Raw genomic sequence first — 19,393 nt, forward strand, 5'->3', positions numbered from 1 at the left:
AACGCTTGCGAATTGAGTAGCTTTTACTCATATATTATGTTTGTAAACATAATCGTAACATCGTAAGATGTGATAGATGAATGCTCTCAATACTTCATCATTACAGCCTATACAGTCCACTGCTGGACATAGGCCTCCACAAGTTTACGCCAAAAATAACGTAAACTCATGTGTTTTGCCCATAGTCACCACGCTGGGCAGGCAGGTTGGTGACCGCAGTACTGGCTTTATCGCAATACTTATTATAAGAAAATTATGAAAAGGATTTTTGATATAAAACCTCTTTACGCACGCTTGACTTTGGGGAGTGAATGCGTGAAAAGTACTGTGATCGAGCAAGGCGAGAGATGTGTGTAAGTTAGTGAAGATAGAAAGAGACAACTGTCTCTTAACGTAATACGTATAAACGTGTCTTAACGTAACTACGTTTCGTATATTACTGTAGGCCCTAAAGAAGTTTTACTTCAGTCGTGTTGTCTATAAAGCACACTCGTTTTTTTCATTGTTTTTGTTATATAAAATATTAAGCAATTAAGATTAACGAAGATATCTACGTGTGGTAAGTGGTAATTATTAAAAGTGTGCTTCGCACCAATTTATAAATAACTTATCCGTTTTAATTAATTTTAAAACGATAATAATGTAAAGTCCTAAAAATAATATTATATATTTTGTTCCTATTTAAAAGAAATAGTCTAATTTACATGTAGTCATTAAAATGTCGTAGGAGGACTTGTAGAAAAGTGGGCACGACTAATTTTGAAACCAACCTTCTCATATTTCACTTGTCATTATATATCGAATAAAAGAACAGAAATGTTTAAATTTCATAGTAATAAAAAAGGTTTTTTATAGATTTTTTTAAAACAAGTTTATTAATCGTAACAATTCTAGTCGCGTGCTTTCGCCAGTAAGGTTCACCGTTACTCCACCGCGGAGTCTAGTCTAGCAAAAAATAATATAGACTTTGACACATTTATAGTTAGCTTTCTATGAACAAGAAAAAACTCGCTTAAGAAATGCCTACTTTCTAGAGTCAATAGTCGTTTATCTAGGGTTTATGATCGCCGTAATTATAACTGCTCACATTTCATCCGTTAAGATTTATTTATTCTGAGTGCGATGAACTTAGGCGTGTTTTTATGAAAGCTAATGTGTTTGTCTGAATGTTCTTATTAACTAGACATACATACATCGCGGTTTAATCTATACTAATACTAGCTGTTAGCGGTGTGGTTACGGCAGTAAGGAATATAGCATCCCCCCTCTCTTCCCGTGGGTGTCGTAAGAGGCGACTAAGGGATAATACAGTTCCAACTTCCAATACCACCTTGAAACTTAAAAAGCGACCAATGGTAGGATAATTATCCAACTGCTGGCTTTGGTATACACAGGCCAAAGACAAGGGCAGCAGCGTCTTCAGTGCGACAAAGCCAGCTCTGCGGTCACAAACCCCATCGTGGTGACTATGGGCAAAACACATGAGTTCACACCATTTTTGGCGCGAACTTGTAGAGGCCTATGTGCAGCAGCGAACTGCAATAGGCTGAAATGAATACTAGCTGTAACGGGCGCGCGTTGCTACGCTTTTTTTATATTTTTTTTTGTCGTACCAACTCAGAAACCTTTTTAGGCTCACAACTCTTTGCTGAAGATCATGACATGATCAAATGTATAGCTTACGATTCTGTAAAGAACATGCAGACAAACATTCATTTATTATATACCTATGCAAATAAATAAAATTAGAGTGTCTGTTTGTAATATTAAAATAACATCATTCATCATCATCATTACAGCCTATACAGTCCACTGCTGGACACAGGCCTCCACAAGTTCGTGCCAAAAATGGCGTAAACTCATGTGTTTGCCCATAGTCACCATGCTGGGCAGGCGGGTTGGTGACCGCAGTACTGGCTTTGTCGCACCGAAGACGCTGCTGCCCGTCTTCGGCCTGTGTATTTCAAAGCCAGCAGTTAGATGGTTATCCCGCCATCGGTCGGTTTCTTAAGTTCCAAGGTGGTTGTGGAACCTTGTTATCCCTTAGTCGCCTCTTACGACACCCACGGGAAGAGAGGGGGTGGCTAAATTCTTTAGTGCCGTAGCCACACAGCACAAAAAATAAAATAACAGCTTTTTACTAAATTCATATGTATACAGGGTACATATACCAGAATAACATTTTTTACAATTTTTGTCTGTTTGTCTGTCTGTTTGTTTGTTCCGGCTTATTTCTTTAAAGATTAAAGAATTGATACAACATTAAAAATGTTTATTGAAATAAAGCTTAGTATTATTATTAAAAAAGAATAAATAATAATTGACAAATTACACGGTATTTTATATTCTTTGGGCTACTTTCCAGAAGTTTCACTTCTGCAGTGTGTGAATTGCAGATACGCATTTTTTTCCCTTTTATTAAAATGTCTCGTTTTCTGTTATTTTTTAATATCACATATTACACTTTAACTTTTATGATAATATGTATATCCTTCCGTAGCATTGTTATTGGTTGTATTGTCCTTGCCAAGCCGGCTGCCTGGAAGATATCACTCTATAGGCGATAAGCGTTATGACCCGGTTATGTACTTTTTTATTTTTTTATGTTATCTGTTTCATCTTCTTCCGGCTTTATTATGTACTAGAGCTTAGGTTTGATAATTTTGGCTGTTTTTGTTTTTCTTTCTTCCTTTTTTGATTCTTTTTTCTCTCATAAAATATAGTTTATGTCAGTAAGTAATAGAAAAGCATAGTTTCAGAAGTTTTTTAGTTTGTCCTATACGAAACAAAAAATAAACCAATTATTAGTATATACCTATATTTAGTTTAAAATATTATAACAATATATTTCATTCTGCATTAAATATAAATTCATAACATATTTTTATTTCATTCCTGCGAAGCGCGGCGTAAGCGTAACATCCTAAGTTAAAGCCTACTAGGTAGTATCTGCGGTGTCTTGTCAAAACCGATTTTTTTTTTAATTTGAGCAAGTTGAGTTTTAGAGAAATATCTCTTATTTTCTTTTGAATTTCTAAGGGTAAAACAAACAAAAGAGTCCAGATTGACAACTTTTGTATTTTTAGACTTTAAAAAAATTAGTAGAAATGGATACCTTCAGACTAGACAGCTCCAAACATGGTGAATTAATCACGCGGTAATTGTTTTTATTTAAATTTCTATATTTATTAGAGTTAGTAATTTAACATTTGTAAGTACATGGAAAAGTAGAAATGATGCGTAGTTAGTTGTTAGAGGAAAACCTCAATAAACTGATATCAATGTTTGTTATCAATGCAGCGACAAAAAATAATCTAGTTTCAATCTAATTCTAGTTTAAATATTTCGTCTTAAATGTTTTTGATTTCTATGATAAGTATTTTTGGTTGTACAATAAAGTATATATTTGTATTGTATTGTATTGTATTTATCATTATTTTATAAAATGTTTCAAAATACTAAAAAAAGTTTGTGTGTACTTATGTACGCACGTAAAATGTTACACTTCATTGGCTAGCTAACTTCACTTTGCTAACTTCTTCTTCGTTGACTAGCTAAACTCAAGGTGTCGGTTTTTTGTGATGGTGCGCGCGCATCGTAAACATTTACTCTCATTGTATATATTTATTATATTAAAGAAGAAGTATAACTTCCAAAAATCAGTAATTGATACGTGATCTTATTTAAAAAAAAAGTTTCTTTAGTAACAGCGGCTCTTTGGCTTAATTTAAACCGATATAGTGGATCCAAATTTCATTTTTTTAGCTGCATGCTGGTAAACGAAAATTCATGAGATTTCCCCGTTTGAGTTCTTAAGGTTTTCCAATGATTTTGTCCAATTGTGATACTATATATATAAGAGAACAATATAAGTAAATACACTATTAGAATAATGTATTAAATGGGTGGTCACCAGCATCCAGCGCATAATGCCTATTAAATAAAATTACAGGCGATTATGGTCTTTCGTTAGTGTTATTGCGCCTAATATACTGACCTATGGCCTATTTTCGTTATCATCTGTCTGACCTAGATAGTATTAGATAAATATGTATTCGTAAACGTTATGTATTTGCGTGTGTTTACCCCAAATGTTTTTAAGCTCTTGTTATAAAAACAATATTCAACTAGTATTAAAAATATCAGAGTCCACTAAACTAATGGATGCTTGTTACTCTTTACGTAAAACTGATTGTAGTTTATACCAGTGGTGTAGGGGGGGGGGGGGGTTGTCAAGGGGGATAATGCCACAGGCGCTACTCACAAAGGGGCGCCAAGTCGATGGCTCCTAAGTATACTGAGTCAACTAACAACTTTTGACTATTTCATTTTTTTAAGATATTAATAACATTTACTTCATTTCCTATCTATCCATGTAACAAAAAAATAAAGTCGAAGTAGAGTTGACTCAGTATACTTAGGAGCCATCGAAGTAGTCCGCAAAATAAAAAATAGCTGGTAATATTATATATCCTTTTATAATGGGAGGGGGGGGGGGGGGGGAAATGTAGGTATTGTGCACGGATGTGAGTTAAGTTCGCTACGTCACTGGAGTTGGTGTAAAGTACCTATATATATCTATATCCTATAATTATTTAATAGGTACATTGATTTGGTACTGATTGAATCTCAAATCATAATACTAGATAAATAAATTTTATTTTTGATAATTTTAGATTCATCAACTAACTCAAATATCACTCACACATTCAGATTTCAGCTAGTAGGATTCAGTTTATTATATGTTATTAATAGATTACACGAATTATTGACATCTTTCATCTTTTTTTCTTTCTCTGTCTAGCTAATATCAACATACTGGTTAATATACAGTAATAAGACGTAGGCAGATGAAAAAATAGTCTAGTAAATACGTGTTATTAGAGATTACTCAAAAAGCACTTGCCGTGTCAAATTACAACTACTTTCGATTAAAACAAAAATCATCAAAATTGGTATACCCAGTAAAAAGTTATGAGGTAACATACATTACAATATATATATATATATATATATATATATAGGCAGTGAAATTTTAATAAGTGCAACTTTATAAATTTTTGAGACTTTATTTTATTATTTTACTTATTTGTGTTAAAATTTTGTCATGTTTTAGTCTCTATTTATATTTACAGTTAGTAAAGATTCGGTTACACCACGATTTAGTTGTAGTTTTTTTTTTATAATAACTGAGGAACAACGAATTTTTTTGAGTCTACGTCATCAGCATCACTAATTTCATGGCTACCGGTCATTTAGTTGAGCCATGAGTGTGGAAGAAACGAACTCAATATCACATTTGCAACACCAGTTAGTATTAGATCTAGTTAATCCAACTTAATATTCTTTATAAGTATCTATATATTAATACGTGAAGCAAAAACTTTGTACCACTTTTTACGAAAATTGCGTGAACGGAGGAGTATGAAATTGCGCACACTTATAGTATATATTGAGAAGGAGTGCAGAATGCTAATATTCAAAAAATATATATACATTAAATATACATTAAATTAATAACTCCTGATAAATCCTGATAGCGATCGTTACTCATAGTAGGGAATATATCCGCCAACCCGCATTGGAGCAGCGTGGTGGACTAAGCTCTGATCCTTCTCCTACATGGGGAAAGAGGCCTATGCCCAGTAGTGGGATATTACAGGCTGAAACGTAAATTAATAACAAATAATTATTGACCATGTATTTGACACACACGTATATTATACTCTTTTATGGATTGTCAAAGTCTGTATTAATATAGAAAAATAAAAAAAAAGGTTTTTTATTTTCATCATTTTTTGGTTTTTTTTTTAATTTAAATTTTTAATGTTGGTTGAATTTCGACCACTGGGCGACCATTAGGTATTTATAATTTTTCGTGATTGTTTATTGACATGATTGCTTACGAAACAAGCGATAATAATTTACGCTAAACCAGCGTTTATGTTCAGTTTCAAAGCAATCAATTGCTATTCAGTTGCGCAGGCAAATTATTTTCTAACTATAACCAGTACTGTCGACTTTGTGTTTTATAATAGCAATTTTAATAATTCCATAATTTTACGCGGCGCTTTTTAATGGAGTTTACATAATTTATTTGACATTAAGTTGTTGCAATTTACTTCTTCGCAACGTTACTGGACGTTCTTCATATATCATTTTTTTTACTAACTCATGTCTCGACGGATATTAAACTAACATAGTTTAGGAAAAAAATGTAACTAACAAAAATATGGACAAATGTCTGAATTAATTATTATTATTATTACAGAGAAGTTTAATGGCTTATAACAATTATCCCTGTTGAAATATCCAAATAAAAAACGATGACTGTATGGGAAGTTATTGTAAATGATTGTCTGTTTGAAACAGGGAATCCAAAATTATTATACAATTTTCATATAATTTTTATATGTTTTTATCTGGGATATCTGGATCCAGATAGAGCTATCTGGATTCCGATAACTTCCCATACAATGATCGTTTTTTATTTGGAACTTTCAGCAGGGATGACCTACTACTTAGACATATAACGCAAAATCTAATTGTAATCTAAATTAAGTACATCACTTAAACTATAAACGAATCGTAATTATGGCAGATTAGCTATCAATATCTTCATAATGGATGTTTTAGTCTTGTCATAATAGCATCATAATGGTTTTAGTATCAAATGATTTCAATAGTGTGATTTCGCGTAAAAAATCAATCGCGTAATCGTCAATCACTTGAAGGCTGTTTTAAACCGAGTTCAAAAAAGGAGGAAGTTACTCAATTCGACCGTATATATATTTTTTATGTATGTTCGGGGATAAATTCGTCTTTTATAAACCGGTTTTAGTAATTCTTTTTGTGGGAAAGAAGATATCTTGAGTGTGGTACCATAATAAGGAAACCAGGATCTGGTGATGGGATCCCAGAGAAATTGAGGGAAACCCTTGAAAATCCGCATAACTTTTTACTGGGTGTACGATGCCGATGTTTATCATGTGGTCACATTTAAATTTCATTGAGATCTGATTACAACTTTTGGAGTAATCTTTGATGATGCGTATTTACTTGCTTATTTTTTCGTCTACCTACGTTGTATTACTTGTCAATGTAATTGAAGTCGGTTTTTTTTTCGTTTGCCAGCAAACACATTTATACTTGTCAATAATCTATACCCCTGATTTCGCCTACTAGGAATAGTTTGTATGGAGCTTACGTCAAAATTCTATCTCTAGTAAGCAAATAAGACATAGAAAATTGAAAGTGGCCGTAAGATGAGAAAATCCTGATAATACGATTAAAAAAAATAATACACAAACTACTACACTACAACTACTATGTTTCATAGTTTTAGTATCAGGTATAATTCTTAACGCTTTTTCATCAGTCATCCGTCACGACACGTATTTATTTCTTCAAGTTCGTTTAGTAAAACTATTAAACAAGCTTTGTTACCTCGTGAAACATATTGAATATTGAAAGTTTATTTTTCTCGAATTAATTGAAACTGAATCGATCTCATAATTACGCTCCGATATAATGATAGGTAATAGCCAATAATGATATTATTACGACGCCATTAAGGAAATCGTAGCAGTCGACGATTAGTTTATCGCACGAGCGACATGACAACATTCTGGGCAGATTTATTTTAGCTCTAGTTTATTGTTATCTAGAAGAATAAAATATATTGTATGATATACATATCTCATTCAATATATTATATGTAATATAATATATTGAATGAGATAAACACTTATGAACTTAAATCAGATTAGTAATTTCGAGAATCGAGTAAAAGTTAGAAAGAAAACCACCGTTAAAGTTAATCCCTGCTAACGTAAGCATAACAAAATATTTTTATTCATTGATTTCATTTTCTTCAATAGAATTATGCGAGGAATGGGCTCTGGCGGAGTGCGAGGGAGAGGGATGGTGGAGGGAAGCTCACGACGGGAGGAGCAGCTCCGAGGTTCGATATGCAGGGGTGGCGCCCGTGGAGCGAGCTGCGTCCGCCCCGGCCACAGCGCTCGCCGTGCGATCCGCCCTACACACAGCAAAGAGTCAGTACAATTTTAACATTGCACTAGAACTATTTTTTTTATTATCATAACCATTAAGTTTTCTTAGTTTTTTTTAATAATTCAAAGATTTATTAGCGACTTTAAAAAAACGAGGTTCTCAATTCGACTGAACCTCATACTTACTCAACTCTCCTGTGTTACCTCATAAGTTTTTACAGTACACCTAGTGTACTGATTTTGATGATTCGTTTTTATTGGAAAGCTGGTACTTATGTCATGTGTGTGGTACCATTTAAATTGAAGCCAGATCTGATGAGTGGTTTATGAATTTCATCCCTAATAATGCGTAGTAATAAAATGTAATACTTGTAGATATTAATTGGAGTAGGTTTTTTGTTTAAACACAATTATTTTCCTTGTCAGTACCCGGCGAGGTACCTGATAGAATCTTTGAAAGTTGAAATTTAACTAAAATAAAGGCGTTAGAGTCTATCTAAATATAAGTACCTGTATTTATTTGCTTTTTAGTCGAATTATAATTGGTAAGTGAAACGTCTAGAACTAGAAGTTGAAGTATCTAGTGAAATAAATAATATTAGCTATAATTATTATCATTAAAGCAGTAAACATTGTATGATCTTTGTGCGTCATCTGTGAACGATAAAAGTAAATAATAAACGCTTCACACTCAACGCGCCCCACTAGGATTATAATAAATATATTTAAAAAAATTATGTAACTAAATTTTTGATGTGGAAAAAGGTATTTTTTATTAATCTATATATAACTACATTGATATCCTAATCAGATCATGATCCATTTTATAGAAACGTATAATTTTGTTTAGAGTTTGAAATACAGAATAAAAGCAAAAAATAAATATAGATATTCAGATTTAGTTTTTTAATCTTTAATAATAATTGTGTTTGCTGGCAAACGAAAAAAAAAAACGACTCAATTATATCGACAAGTAATACAACATAGTAGACGAAAAATTATTCAAGTAAATACGCATTATCAAAGATTACTCCAAAAGTTGTAATCAGATCTCGATGAATTTAAATGTGACTACATGATAAATATCGGCTTTCGATTAAATTAAAAATTATCAAAATCGGTAAACCCAGTAAAAAGTTATGTGGATTTTCGAGTTTCCCTCGATTTCTCTGGAATCCCATCATTACATCCTAGTTTCCTTATCATGGTACCAAACTAGAGATATCTCCTTTCCAAGAAAAAAAGAATTATTTAAATCGGTTCATAAACGACAAAGTCATCCCCGAACGCACATAAAAAATATATATATACAGTCGAATTGAGTAACCTCCTCCTTTTTTGAAGACGGTTAAAAAAGAAAGCTAAAACTCCAAATTACTTAATTTTTTTTTTAAATATTTAGGACACAATTTTGTGCTAGTTTAAAATTAAAACACCGTTTAATTAAATTGACACCAAACTAGGTTCACATATTAATTTTATTTTGATTATGGTTACTATTATACAAAATGCTTCCTTACTAATATCTTTCTCATTTCCAGCCTTGAATAAAAAGCTTCAGAGAGTGAATTTGGATATTAGTCCTAAAGGCATCTTGGTGTCCGACGCAGATACACAAGAAAACGTTCTTAGCGTTTCTATTTATAGGTGTGTATTATACAAATAATATTTAAAAATTTCTGGCTCATTAGGAAACGCAGATATTACCAAACAATAGTTACTGTTTGGATTGTGTTTACTGTTGTTATTGTTTGTATTCATAGCCGACGCCGCGTTCGCGCAACGGTCACAGCACTGGTTTTGTGCCTGTTGCGCTGGCGGTTGCGAGTTCGATCCCCGCACATGACAAACATTTGTATTGGTCATACAGGTGTTTGCAGTGGTCTGGGTGTTTGTGCAGTCCTTGTGGGTCTCCCCACTGTGCACCAGAGAGCAGGTTATGCTGTCGGTTCCGGTTGTTATCGTGTTGACCTGATAGCGATCTTTACTTCTATCTTATCTACTATCTATTACCACCAACCCTCATTGGAGCAGCTCGGTGGATTAAGCTCTGATTTTTCACCTACTTAGGAAAAGAGGCCTATGCCCAGCAGTGGGATATTTAATGGACTTGAAATATCGAAATGATTTTAACCGAATATTTGAAAGATATTTGTTACAGAAAAACAAGTGGCTTTGCCCACCATGAAGATATTTGTTCTTTATTCTTAATCTCATGATTTTTGGAATGTATTTAAAATGTCATTATCATTGGTGAATTTTATTATTCAAGGAGTTATGTTTTAAATCCAGTAGATCCATTGCATTCTACACGTGACAGGATAAGGTTAAAATATGTTAACAGGCTTTAACCATGGGATAAACAACGAGATTAAGTTGGGAGTGATTACTCTACAAGATATTTAAATACAGTATATTATTATTATTTATGTAACATTATAAAAATCATTGACTTTTTTATCTATCTCTGACCTGTCTGTCTCGTTACAAGAACATTGTACTTGCGATAAAAAAAATGTGTCAATAAATCAACTCTGAGACATCTGTTTGCCGGTGGTACAGTCATGTAATTAAAAATTCAAGATTGATATTTCAAAACTTTGTAGTTTAGTGTTAACATTTAATACTTGAAGATTCCAAAGGATGTCAATAGAATCCCTGCGTCTAGGTCTGTCCCAAATTTTTTTCTATGCCGATATAATAGTAAACAATAAGATAGAGATAAATCATAATATTTAAATGTTTAATATTTATGAAATAAACAAAATCATCGCAGTGACGTTTTCGTATTTTGGCATGCTTAAAAACGTAATTGCTAATAAATAGTTTTCTTTAGCTTCGTCAATCTTCTTTCTCCTCAGCTACACAATATGTGAAATATAACTAATATTATTGTTCCATTGTTTGCTAGTATCTTAAACTAAGATTAAGGATTGTGTTATAGAGAACGATGTGTTAGCAATAAGACGCCTGATGGAACGGTTTAGCCGTTGCTTCGTTTTTCAATTCGTTATAAATAAATATATGTAAATAATCGCGAATCTCCAAGAGCTAGTTTTACCGGTTTCTGGTAAAGCTATCGGACGTGCAACGTTATCTAAAAGATACAATGAGAAATAAATTTAATTTTTAGCATTAAAGTTCACAGGTAAAGATATAAACATTTCTATTTGTCTATAATTCTAAAAGTTGTGGTTTACTTTTTTACCTCCCGTTGATAAAACTTATCAGTAAGATATGTGCGAGATAAACTTAACAGTAATCAGTAAAAAAGGTCATTTTTATAATTATGAAAAGGGTGGCAAACAAGTGTACGGCCCACCTGGTAAGTGGTTACCGTAGCCTATAGACGACTCTACCGTCGACCCTTCTCAGAAGTTGGCCACCTTACTCATCAAAGGAACACAATACTACTTATATTATTATTATTATTAGATTTATTTTCCTAAGACCTTCTTTAAAGTTGAGGTACTTCTCCAATCGGGCAGTTCCAGATTTTGAGCTGGTTAAATATCCTGCTGTGCTGTACCTTAATGGAGGTCTTAAGGGGCTACACTACCTCAGCTCGAATTCAGATTTCACTCCTACTAAAAACACATGAGAATTGAGAGCGCTTGGTTGTTCATCGCGCGAATTATATGTATTTTCTCCCCACAAACTTTACCAATAGTTATTTTAAAAAAAACGCAACATATAAAATGTTGTTTATACTTATTTCAATTACCATGCTTAATCTCAAGTCCATAACTTCTATATTTACTGAGATATTAAGGTTTTAATACAAAAATAGAGGTAACTTTGCGATTTTTTTGTATCGAGAAAATTTTATGGAATCGTGTTTTTGAAACATATGAAAGATAATTTATGTCCTGAACTTTACCATACATAAATTTCAAATTAAAATATTCAGTAGTTTGGAAGATATGGACATCCTGCCGAGTGGAAAATAAGTAATTTGAGGTAGCATACACTCTTAAGTAAAATTGGTATTCCTAGGATCTCGTACTGCTCCGCGGACGCGGCGAATGCCCGCGTCTTTGCGGTGGTGGAAGGCAAGACCGCGGACGGTGACGATGCCCACGTGGTGCACGTGTTTGTGTGCGCGAGGAGGAAGCAGGCGCGGGCGCTCGCTCTGTCGCTGGCACACGCTTTCAATGATGCTTATCAGGTGAGCATTTCATAATGATTACATTACTGTTTGGTCTTTTTTTGTGAAAATGTCTTCCTTTCAATATAAGAACGTGAGCTAAAATTATAGATTGCTAGCTGTAACCCGCGGCTTGAAAATTACTAAAATATTATATAGCCTATATATAAGCTCGGTAAATGTACAATCAAACGCAAAAAGATTTATTCAATTAGAGCTAGTAGTTCCTGAGATGAACGTAAGCGTAAAGCGTAAAGCGACTCTTGAGCTTTAAAATTTTGATAAACATATGGCCCCCTGATATAAACACCCTAGCAACCTTGCCTTTTGCTTTTTATTGTGTGTTCAATTCACATCCCGAATCTGGGTGTAAATATAAAATGTACGTCAATCGGCTGTTATTATCTTAATCGCAGACATTAAGCTACCATTGACCATTAAATATTAGTGAATATAAAAAAACAAAACTTGTAATTAAAATTAATCTTAATATATATGTCACGTTGTTTGTTCGCGATTGACTCCTAAACTATTTAACCGATTTTAATCAAATTTGCACACCAACTTAATAAATAGGCTATATTATTTCTGTATGTATGATGTGTATATATATACATCTAATTATTATGTTCAAGAAAAGAAAAATAAGGCGGTACGAAGTTCGCCAGGTCGGCTAGGATTATTATAAAATTCTAAAGCTGACGAGTTATTCTGTTTAGTTGTTTGTTAATAAATAAATAAAGGGCAGATAGAAATGTGACAGCCTTACAAAATCTTTTTATTGTTAATTGAAAAAATTGGTTACCTATTCCCAAATTATTAATAATGAACTCTTACTTAATTTCTGACAATGATTGATGGATTGATGAAATGAAACGTGTGATAATAATTTTTAACCGACTTCCAAAAAAGGAGGAGGTTCTCAATTCGACTGTATTTTTTTTATGTATGTTACATCAGAACTTTTGACTGGGTGGACCGATTTCGACAAATTTTGTTTTAATCGAAAGGTGGTGTGTGTCAATTGGTCCCATTTAAATTTATTTGAGATCTACCAACAACTTTTCGAGCTATATCTAATAATGCGTTTTTACTTGACGCTTTTTTCGTCGACCTACGTTGTATTATACCGCATAACTTTCTACTGGATGTACCGATTTTGATAATTCTTTTTTTGTTGGAAAGGGGATATCCCTAGTTTAGTACCATAATAAGGAAACCAGGATCTGATGATGGGACCCCAGAGAAATCGAGGGAAACTCTCGAAAATCCGCAATAACTTTTTACTGGGTGTACCGATTTTGATAATTCTTTTTTTGTTGGAAAGAAGATATCCCTAGTTTGTCATGTGGTCACATATAAATTTTATGAGATCTGATAACTACTTTTTGAGTAATCTTTGATAAGTAGTTACTTGACTATTTTTTCGTCGATCTACGTTGTATTACTCGTCGATGTAATTGAAGTCGGTTTTTTTTTCGTTTGCGAGCAAACACAATTATTAAAGAGCATTTACTTCTTTCCTTAAAAACACATGTCGTGCATGTGTGAGATCGCACGTCGGAAATGGCATGATATAATCCAATTGTTTTTTTTAAATGTTTTTTATACTTAACTAGATAAGTGTTGCTTCATAAAAATTAATTATTTAATTTTTTTTTTAGGCATGGCAAGCAAATCAAGCTTCTTCACTGAAATCGGGCGGCAAGCGTCTAGTAACTCCATGGGTAAACTACTTAATAATTATAAAATTCGATCATAAATATTTTTAATTTTTAAGTACCTACTAATGTAATGCTTTTTATGATTACTTTTTTCTGTTAAAATATATACCTTGGTATATAGGTTTTATTAGGTTTCTTATAACATGTTTTGGGTGAATTTTTATTTAACATGTGAATAAATATTTTATTTATTATTATTTTATTTTATACTTTATTGTACACCACAAATATATTACAAACAAAGCATAAAGATACTTACAGACAGTGAAGTACAATGGGCGGACTTATGGCTAATTAGCTATTTCTTCCAGACAACCCATATATTTGTTGTATTTCTTAAATCTAATTTCACGAAATGTATTTTATCAGGAGCATTTTCCCGATGAGTCTGAAGAGGAAACCGACGGTGAATCTTGGAACACTCCCACTCCGCTCGTGACTTTTGCCTGAATGTCTTTAGATGTTTAGGAACAGTTCGTAAGAAGGAAGATACGTCATATTCTTTATTGCACTAAGTAATTTTACAATAGTCATTATAATATAGGAAGTTGGCAAGGGCGATATAGATATATGCTTATTGTAAAAAAAAAATAACAGAACATTTTATTCGGTTTATGATCATCTATATATATATATATATATATATATATATATATATATAAGGAATGTTTGTCTGTATGTTCTTCATAGATAAAGCGTAGCAACGCGCGCAGAGTACAGCTAGTTCATTATAATTCTGTATGTATTGATTACTGTTAAGTTTATTATTATATTAATTTTGTATTTAAAGGACGTGAGTGTATATCCATACGGGTTGGTTTTAGGTATGGGGCGGAGCTACAACAATGTTATAAAGATTGATTTGATTTTATATTTGTTTGTAATGGATGAACTCATAACCTACTTGGCCGATTTTAAGTATTCTTTTACTGGGGGAATGTTAGGTTATCACTGAGCGACATTAGTTATATTTTAATTGGAGAAAACGGAACAGCTAAAACCAGATAATCTATTCAGACGAAGCTGTAATTGTAAAGCTAGTTTAAGTCGTAAACATAGGTACAATTGAATAATGTATTTTTAAAGTTATTTACTCGATACTATAGTTTTAATTAAGGCTAGTTTTAAGAAAATAATATTATCCGTTTTCGAATTATAATAAGCTTTAAATAAATATAATCCCAGTCTGTATATTATTTTTAATAAAATAAATGATATTTACAACAAAAAAATTTTTTTTTTTCTCGCATACTTTGTTTATTATTAACTCATTCGTCATGTTTCATGTTTGTAACATTAAATGTTGTTACTAAAAAGTTTGTATTGGTAAGTTGGCTGTTTGTATATCCTTTGCGATTAATTCTAATGTATATTTGTTTTTTAAATTGTAATATTTATTTATTCATTGTACACAAAAATACAAACATATCGCCTATAACCTTTGGGTATGGGGTAGGATATACTGTATCAGTGTTTCGATGTTTATAAAATAGGTGCTAGCTTTTACCCGCGGCTTTGCTTGCATTGATTTTTTTAAATAAAAAGTATCCTATGTTACTTCTAATACCTCCAAGAATATGTGTACCAAGTTTTATGATGATCGGTTAAGTAGTTTTCACGTGAAAGCGTAGCAAACAAACCTATATTCACATTTATAACATTATGTATATAATGACAGAAAAAAATAACAATAAATATAGAAAAATCCCAAACAGCTAAAACTATAGTCAATGTGATTGGATATTGACGTGACCGTCGATAATACAGTGCAACGGTATTACTGTAACTCAGGGTTGGAACTTCATTACTGGCGTAACAAACAAACTTACATTCACATTTATAATATTAGTAGGGATTAAAAAAATATACAAAATAGTTTAAAACTGATTTAGACAATGACTTAAAGATCTTATAAATAAAATAATTATATAGAGATTAATTTCAATATCTTTCAGACAACAATTGAAACATTATAAGCACAATTAATATTATTACCTAAATTAGAGATGAAGATTGCAAAGTTTAGTCGAGGACTAAAGCTTAAAAATATCACATGAACAATACTTTTCTGTGTGAATCTTAAAATAAAAAAAGTATAAAATAAATTTTGTCTAATAACATTTATTTAATGATTTCTAATTAATAAAATCGACACTGCTGGTAGAGCTGGAGGCGCCGTCGGCCGAGAGGCGACGTGTAGAGTGGCGTGGAGCACGCAGAGCCGTAGTGGTTGATCATCATGTAGTCGAAACAGTCAGTCACACCGTCACCGTTGCAGTCCTAATATAAAACGAATACTTTGATTTTGAAGTAAAACTTATGGACGCTTACCCTGTGTGACGAGAGCGTTACGAAAAGTCTGATCGGGCGAACGGAGCCATTTTCTTTCTCTCTTTCTCTCATAGTCAGTTATGTTTTTTATATCTAAGACACAGTCCTATTGTGCAGAAGTTATACTTCAATCGTGTGGTCTAAAGCACACTCGTTTTTTATTAAGGGTCAATGTCCAAACGTGTATTTTGAACTTTATTGAATAATACATGGTAAAAGAGTAATTGCGGAGTTTCTTAGCGATTCTTCTCTGCAGTATTTACATTTCAAATCGGCCGTAGCATTACATTAACTATAATTGATTTATTATAAAATTATATTATTTTAATTTGTAAAATGACAATCAAAAAGTGCTTTGATTAAAGACATTTTTGATTTTGCTAGAGTAGTTGAATCAGGTACGAATTTCTTTCATCTGTTTAATGAATGGCTTTCCATTCTGAGTATTAATACAGTTTAACATATATGTAAAATTATCCATTTCAAAAATAGTTCGCATTTCTTTATAATCTTTTCAGAACATTAAGAAGCACTTAGATTGATAGGAAATACCTTTCCAAAAATCGCCATGTAACTTTCTACGATTTTCAGCGAACAGTTGTAGTCTCTTGCGCAGTCTTCATAAGCTGTCAATGAGAAAAAAATAAATGGAAGAAGTTCATTAATATTTGCAGTAAAAATATTCTTTAGACATGTCATTGCGTGATTGCACGAATTCAAAAAGAAGTTTTGCTATTTATTATAAGTTTGTACATGTGCCATAAAATGTGGTAAATACTATAGGTCGGGCAGCTAAAGATTTTGCACAAGATATCGCCTCTTGGCTTCATTCAGTAATTAGAAGCAGCATAGCTTAGTCTTCTTAGCATAGTCATTTTATGATATAATTATAATATCCTTAGCATAGTCATTTATGTTATTGTATTATATATTTATGTACCGTGTGGCTACGGTACTAAAGAATATAGCCACTCCCTCTCTTCCCGTGGGTGTCGTAAGAGGCGACTAAGGGTACTACAGTTCCGCTACCACCTTGGAACTTAAAAAGCCGACCGGTGGCGGGATAACCATCTAACTGCTGGCTTTGAAATACACAGGCCGAAGACGGGCAGCAGCGTCTTCGGTGCGACAAAGCCAGCTCTGCGGTCACCAACCCGCCTGCCTAGCGTGGTGACTATGGGCAAAACACATGAGTTCACGTTATTTTTGACGTAAAATTGTGGAGACCTATGTCCAGCAGTGGACTGTATAGGCTGGAATGATGATGATGATGATGAGTCATTTTCTATTGAAAACTCAAGAAGCATAAATGTAAAAAGTCGAGATGCACTAGTGAAGTACCGGATTCGATGCATGTTACTCGAAATAGTCTAAGTTGTCCAGTATCCCGGAAGCATAAGTCAAACGTGCATGGTTCCTTTGTAAGAAATTTTATGATCCCTTAATAGAGTAGCATCGCGGATATAACTTAGCTTAGGAAGAGAAGCGTTCCATGCCCAGAAAATATGCTTAAAGACTTTTGCAGTATATGTCGTATAGTATACTAGGACAATTAAAACCAAATTTAGCATTTTTGTAGTAGATAATATGTGAGCTTATGAAGATATAAGAATAACAATATATATATTATTATTATTTCTATAGAATATCACTTACCTTCTTTCCTCTCAGGGGTATCATCTGGTAGTGTAGGTTTTCCAGCATCGACCCAGTACACCCTGGATATATAAAATGGTCCGCAGTAGCCGTCTGTGCAGCCGTGGGAAATGTCACATCCGGCCACGTGACATAGGCATCGTAAACAGGAGTCGTTTAAGTTTGAAACGTGTATACCTAAACATGTAAAGTTCTTAAGTGAAAATTAATACAGATCTACGTGTTTAGTTATTATGCCTTGCAATTTAAATCTTCTGAAATCTGCTTATATAAAAATTTACACATGAATATCGGGTATCAGTAGACATCTACGTAAAACTATTTTACTAGTTGTATTGTAGAACTCTTTATGTAGTAAAAAAAAAAAAAAAAACTAAAAAGAAGTGATCGGAAAAAATTGTTGAATCATCGATACTAACAAAGTTGAGTTGAGTTTTAAAATAGAGCTCTCGAGTTGATTGGTTTGTATTTATGAAGCGCTTTTCTTGAAATCGTTATGTTGAAATTACTTTTATCATTGTAATTTAAAAAATATTTTTGAGATATTATGTAACAATTTATAAGAGTGTGAGTGAGAAGTCTTTTGTAATAATATTTAAAATATGAAATATTTATAAAATTACGATGCAGCGTGTTAATTTCTTTACACAAAAAATTGGTGTACCCATAGTTGGCTTAGTTTGCTGTACACGTTTTACTTTTTTTTTCAATTTTATTTAAGCACCAATAAATAAATTAGAACAGAGTTAACAATATTCCATAAAAACAGATAAGGCAAAAAAATAATAATAATATCAAAATTGATTTATATTTTTATACATTAGAAATCAGTTATTATTAAGTAAAAACAAAATATATAATTATAAAGAAAGTAAATACATACCGGTCACAACTTTCACAAACAAACAATACAATATTATTGTTGATAACATCTTTACAACCATTTCTTTAAAATTTCGCTAACATATAAACATTCACGCTTAAATAAAGACTTCCATCACACACAATATAACTTAGAATGTTTCTCATAAACAAAACTATTCTTCGAACGATGACATAATACCACAAAAACTTTTTAACTATTAAACTTACTTCGATAAACGGATCTATTTAATATATTTTGCAAAAAACCCCAAGCGCAATATTGGACATCTACTATGGATCACGTATTTGAATTTATTAACTTCGATTTATGTCATAAATTATATTGTGTTGTTCTAAGAATAATGTGATGATCAAATTGTCCGTTGATTACATATCGAATTGTAACATCCGCGACGCGAAGCCTGGGCACCTGACTCTTCTAGAAGGTCAAACTTACCTGTGTGTGTGTGGTCATTTATACACAAGCTTTTAATAAAATTTACTAAATTTATTTACGCTATACAATTATGCCTTTGTTTAATTTGTTTTGATCATTCAATCCTTTTTTAATGTTATTTTTATTAGAATAAATTTAAATGAATTTATCTAAACTCAAAAGAATCACATTTATTTGAGCTTCGCCCGCGATTTCGTTCGCT

General features: G+C 32.4%; 2 protein-coding genes across 2 annotated transcripts; one reads left to right on the top strand and one right to left on the bottom strand.

Annotated features, from left to right (window-relative positions):
• Nucleotides 1–7,530: 7,530 nt before the first annotated feature.
• On the top strand, nt 7,531–14,450 carry LOC123660624 (low density lipoprotein receptor adapter protein 1-like). Its single transcript, XM_045595680.1, has 6 exons — nt 7,531–7,537; nt 7,881–8,054; nt 9,554–9,659; nt 12,009–12,180; nt 13,824–13,886; nt 14,253–14,450. The coding sequence occupies exons 1-6, from the start codon at nt 7,531–7,533 to the stop codon at nt 14,331–14,333; spliced, it is 603 nt and encodes a 200-aa protein (XP_045451636.1). The 3' UTR covers nt 14,334–14,450.
• A 1,534-nt stretch (nt 14,451–15,984) lies between these two features.
• Nucleotides 15,985–19,111, bottom strand: LOC123660106 (lysozyme 2-like). Its single transcript, XM_045595213.1, has 4 exons — nt 18,754–19,111; nt 17,871–18,047; nt 16,767–16,840; nt 15,985–16,163 (listed from the first exon to the last, which is right to left on the bottom strand). The coding sequence occupies exons 1-4, from the start codon at nt 18,812–18,814 to the stop codon at nt 16,023–16,025; spliced, it is 453 nt and encodes a 150-aa protein (XP_045451169.1). The 5' UTR covers nt 18,815–19,111; the 3' UTR covers nt 15,985–16,022.
• Between the last annotated feature and the right edge of the window lie 282 nt (nt 19,112–19,393).

The sequence above is a fragment of the Melitaea cinxia genome, chromosome 15, assembly GCF_905220565.1.
Source record: "Melitaea cinxia chromosome 15, ilMelCinx1.1, whole genome shotgun sequence".
Taxonomy (NCBI): domain Eukaryota; kingdom Metazoa; phylum Arthropoda; class Insecta; order Lepidoptera; family Nymphalidae; genus Melitaea; species Melitaea cinxia.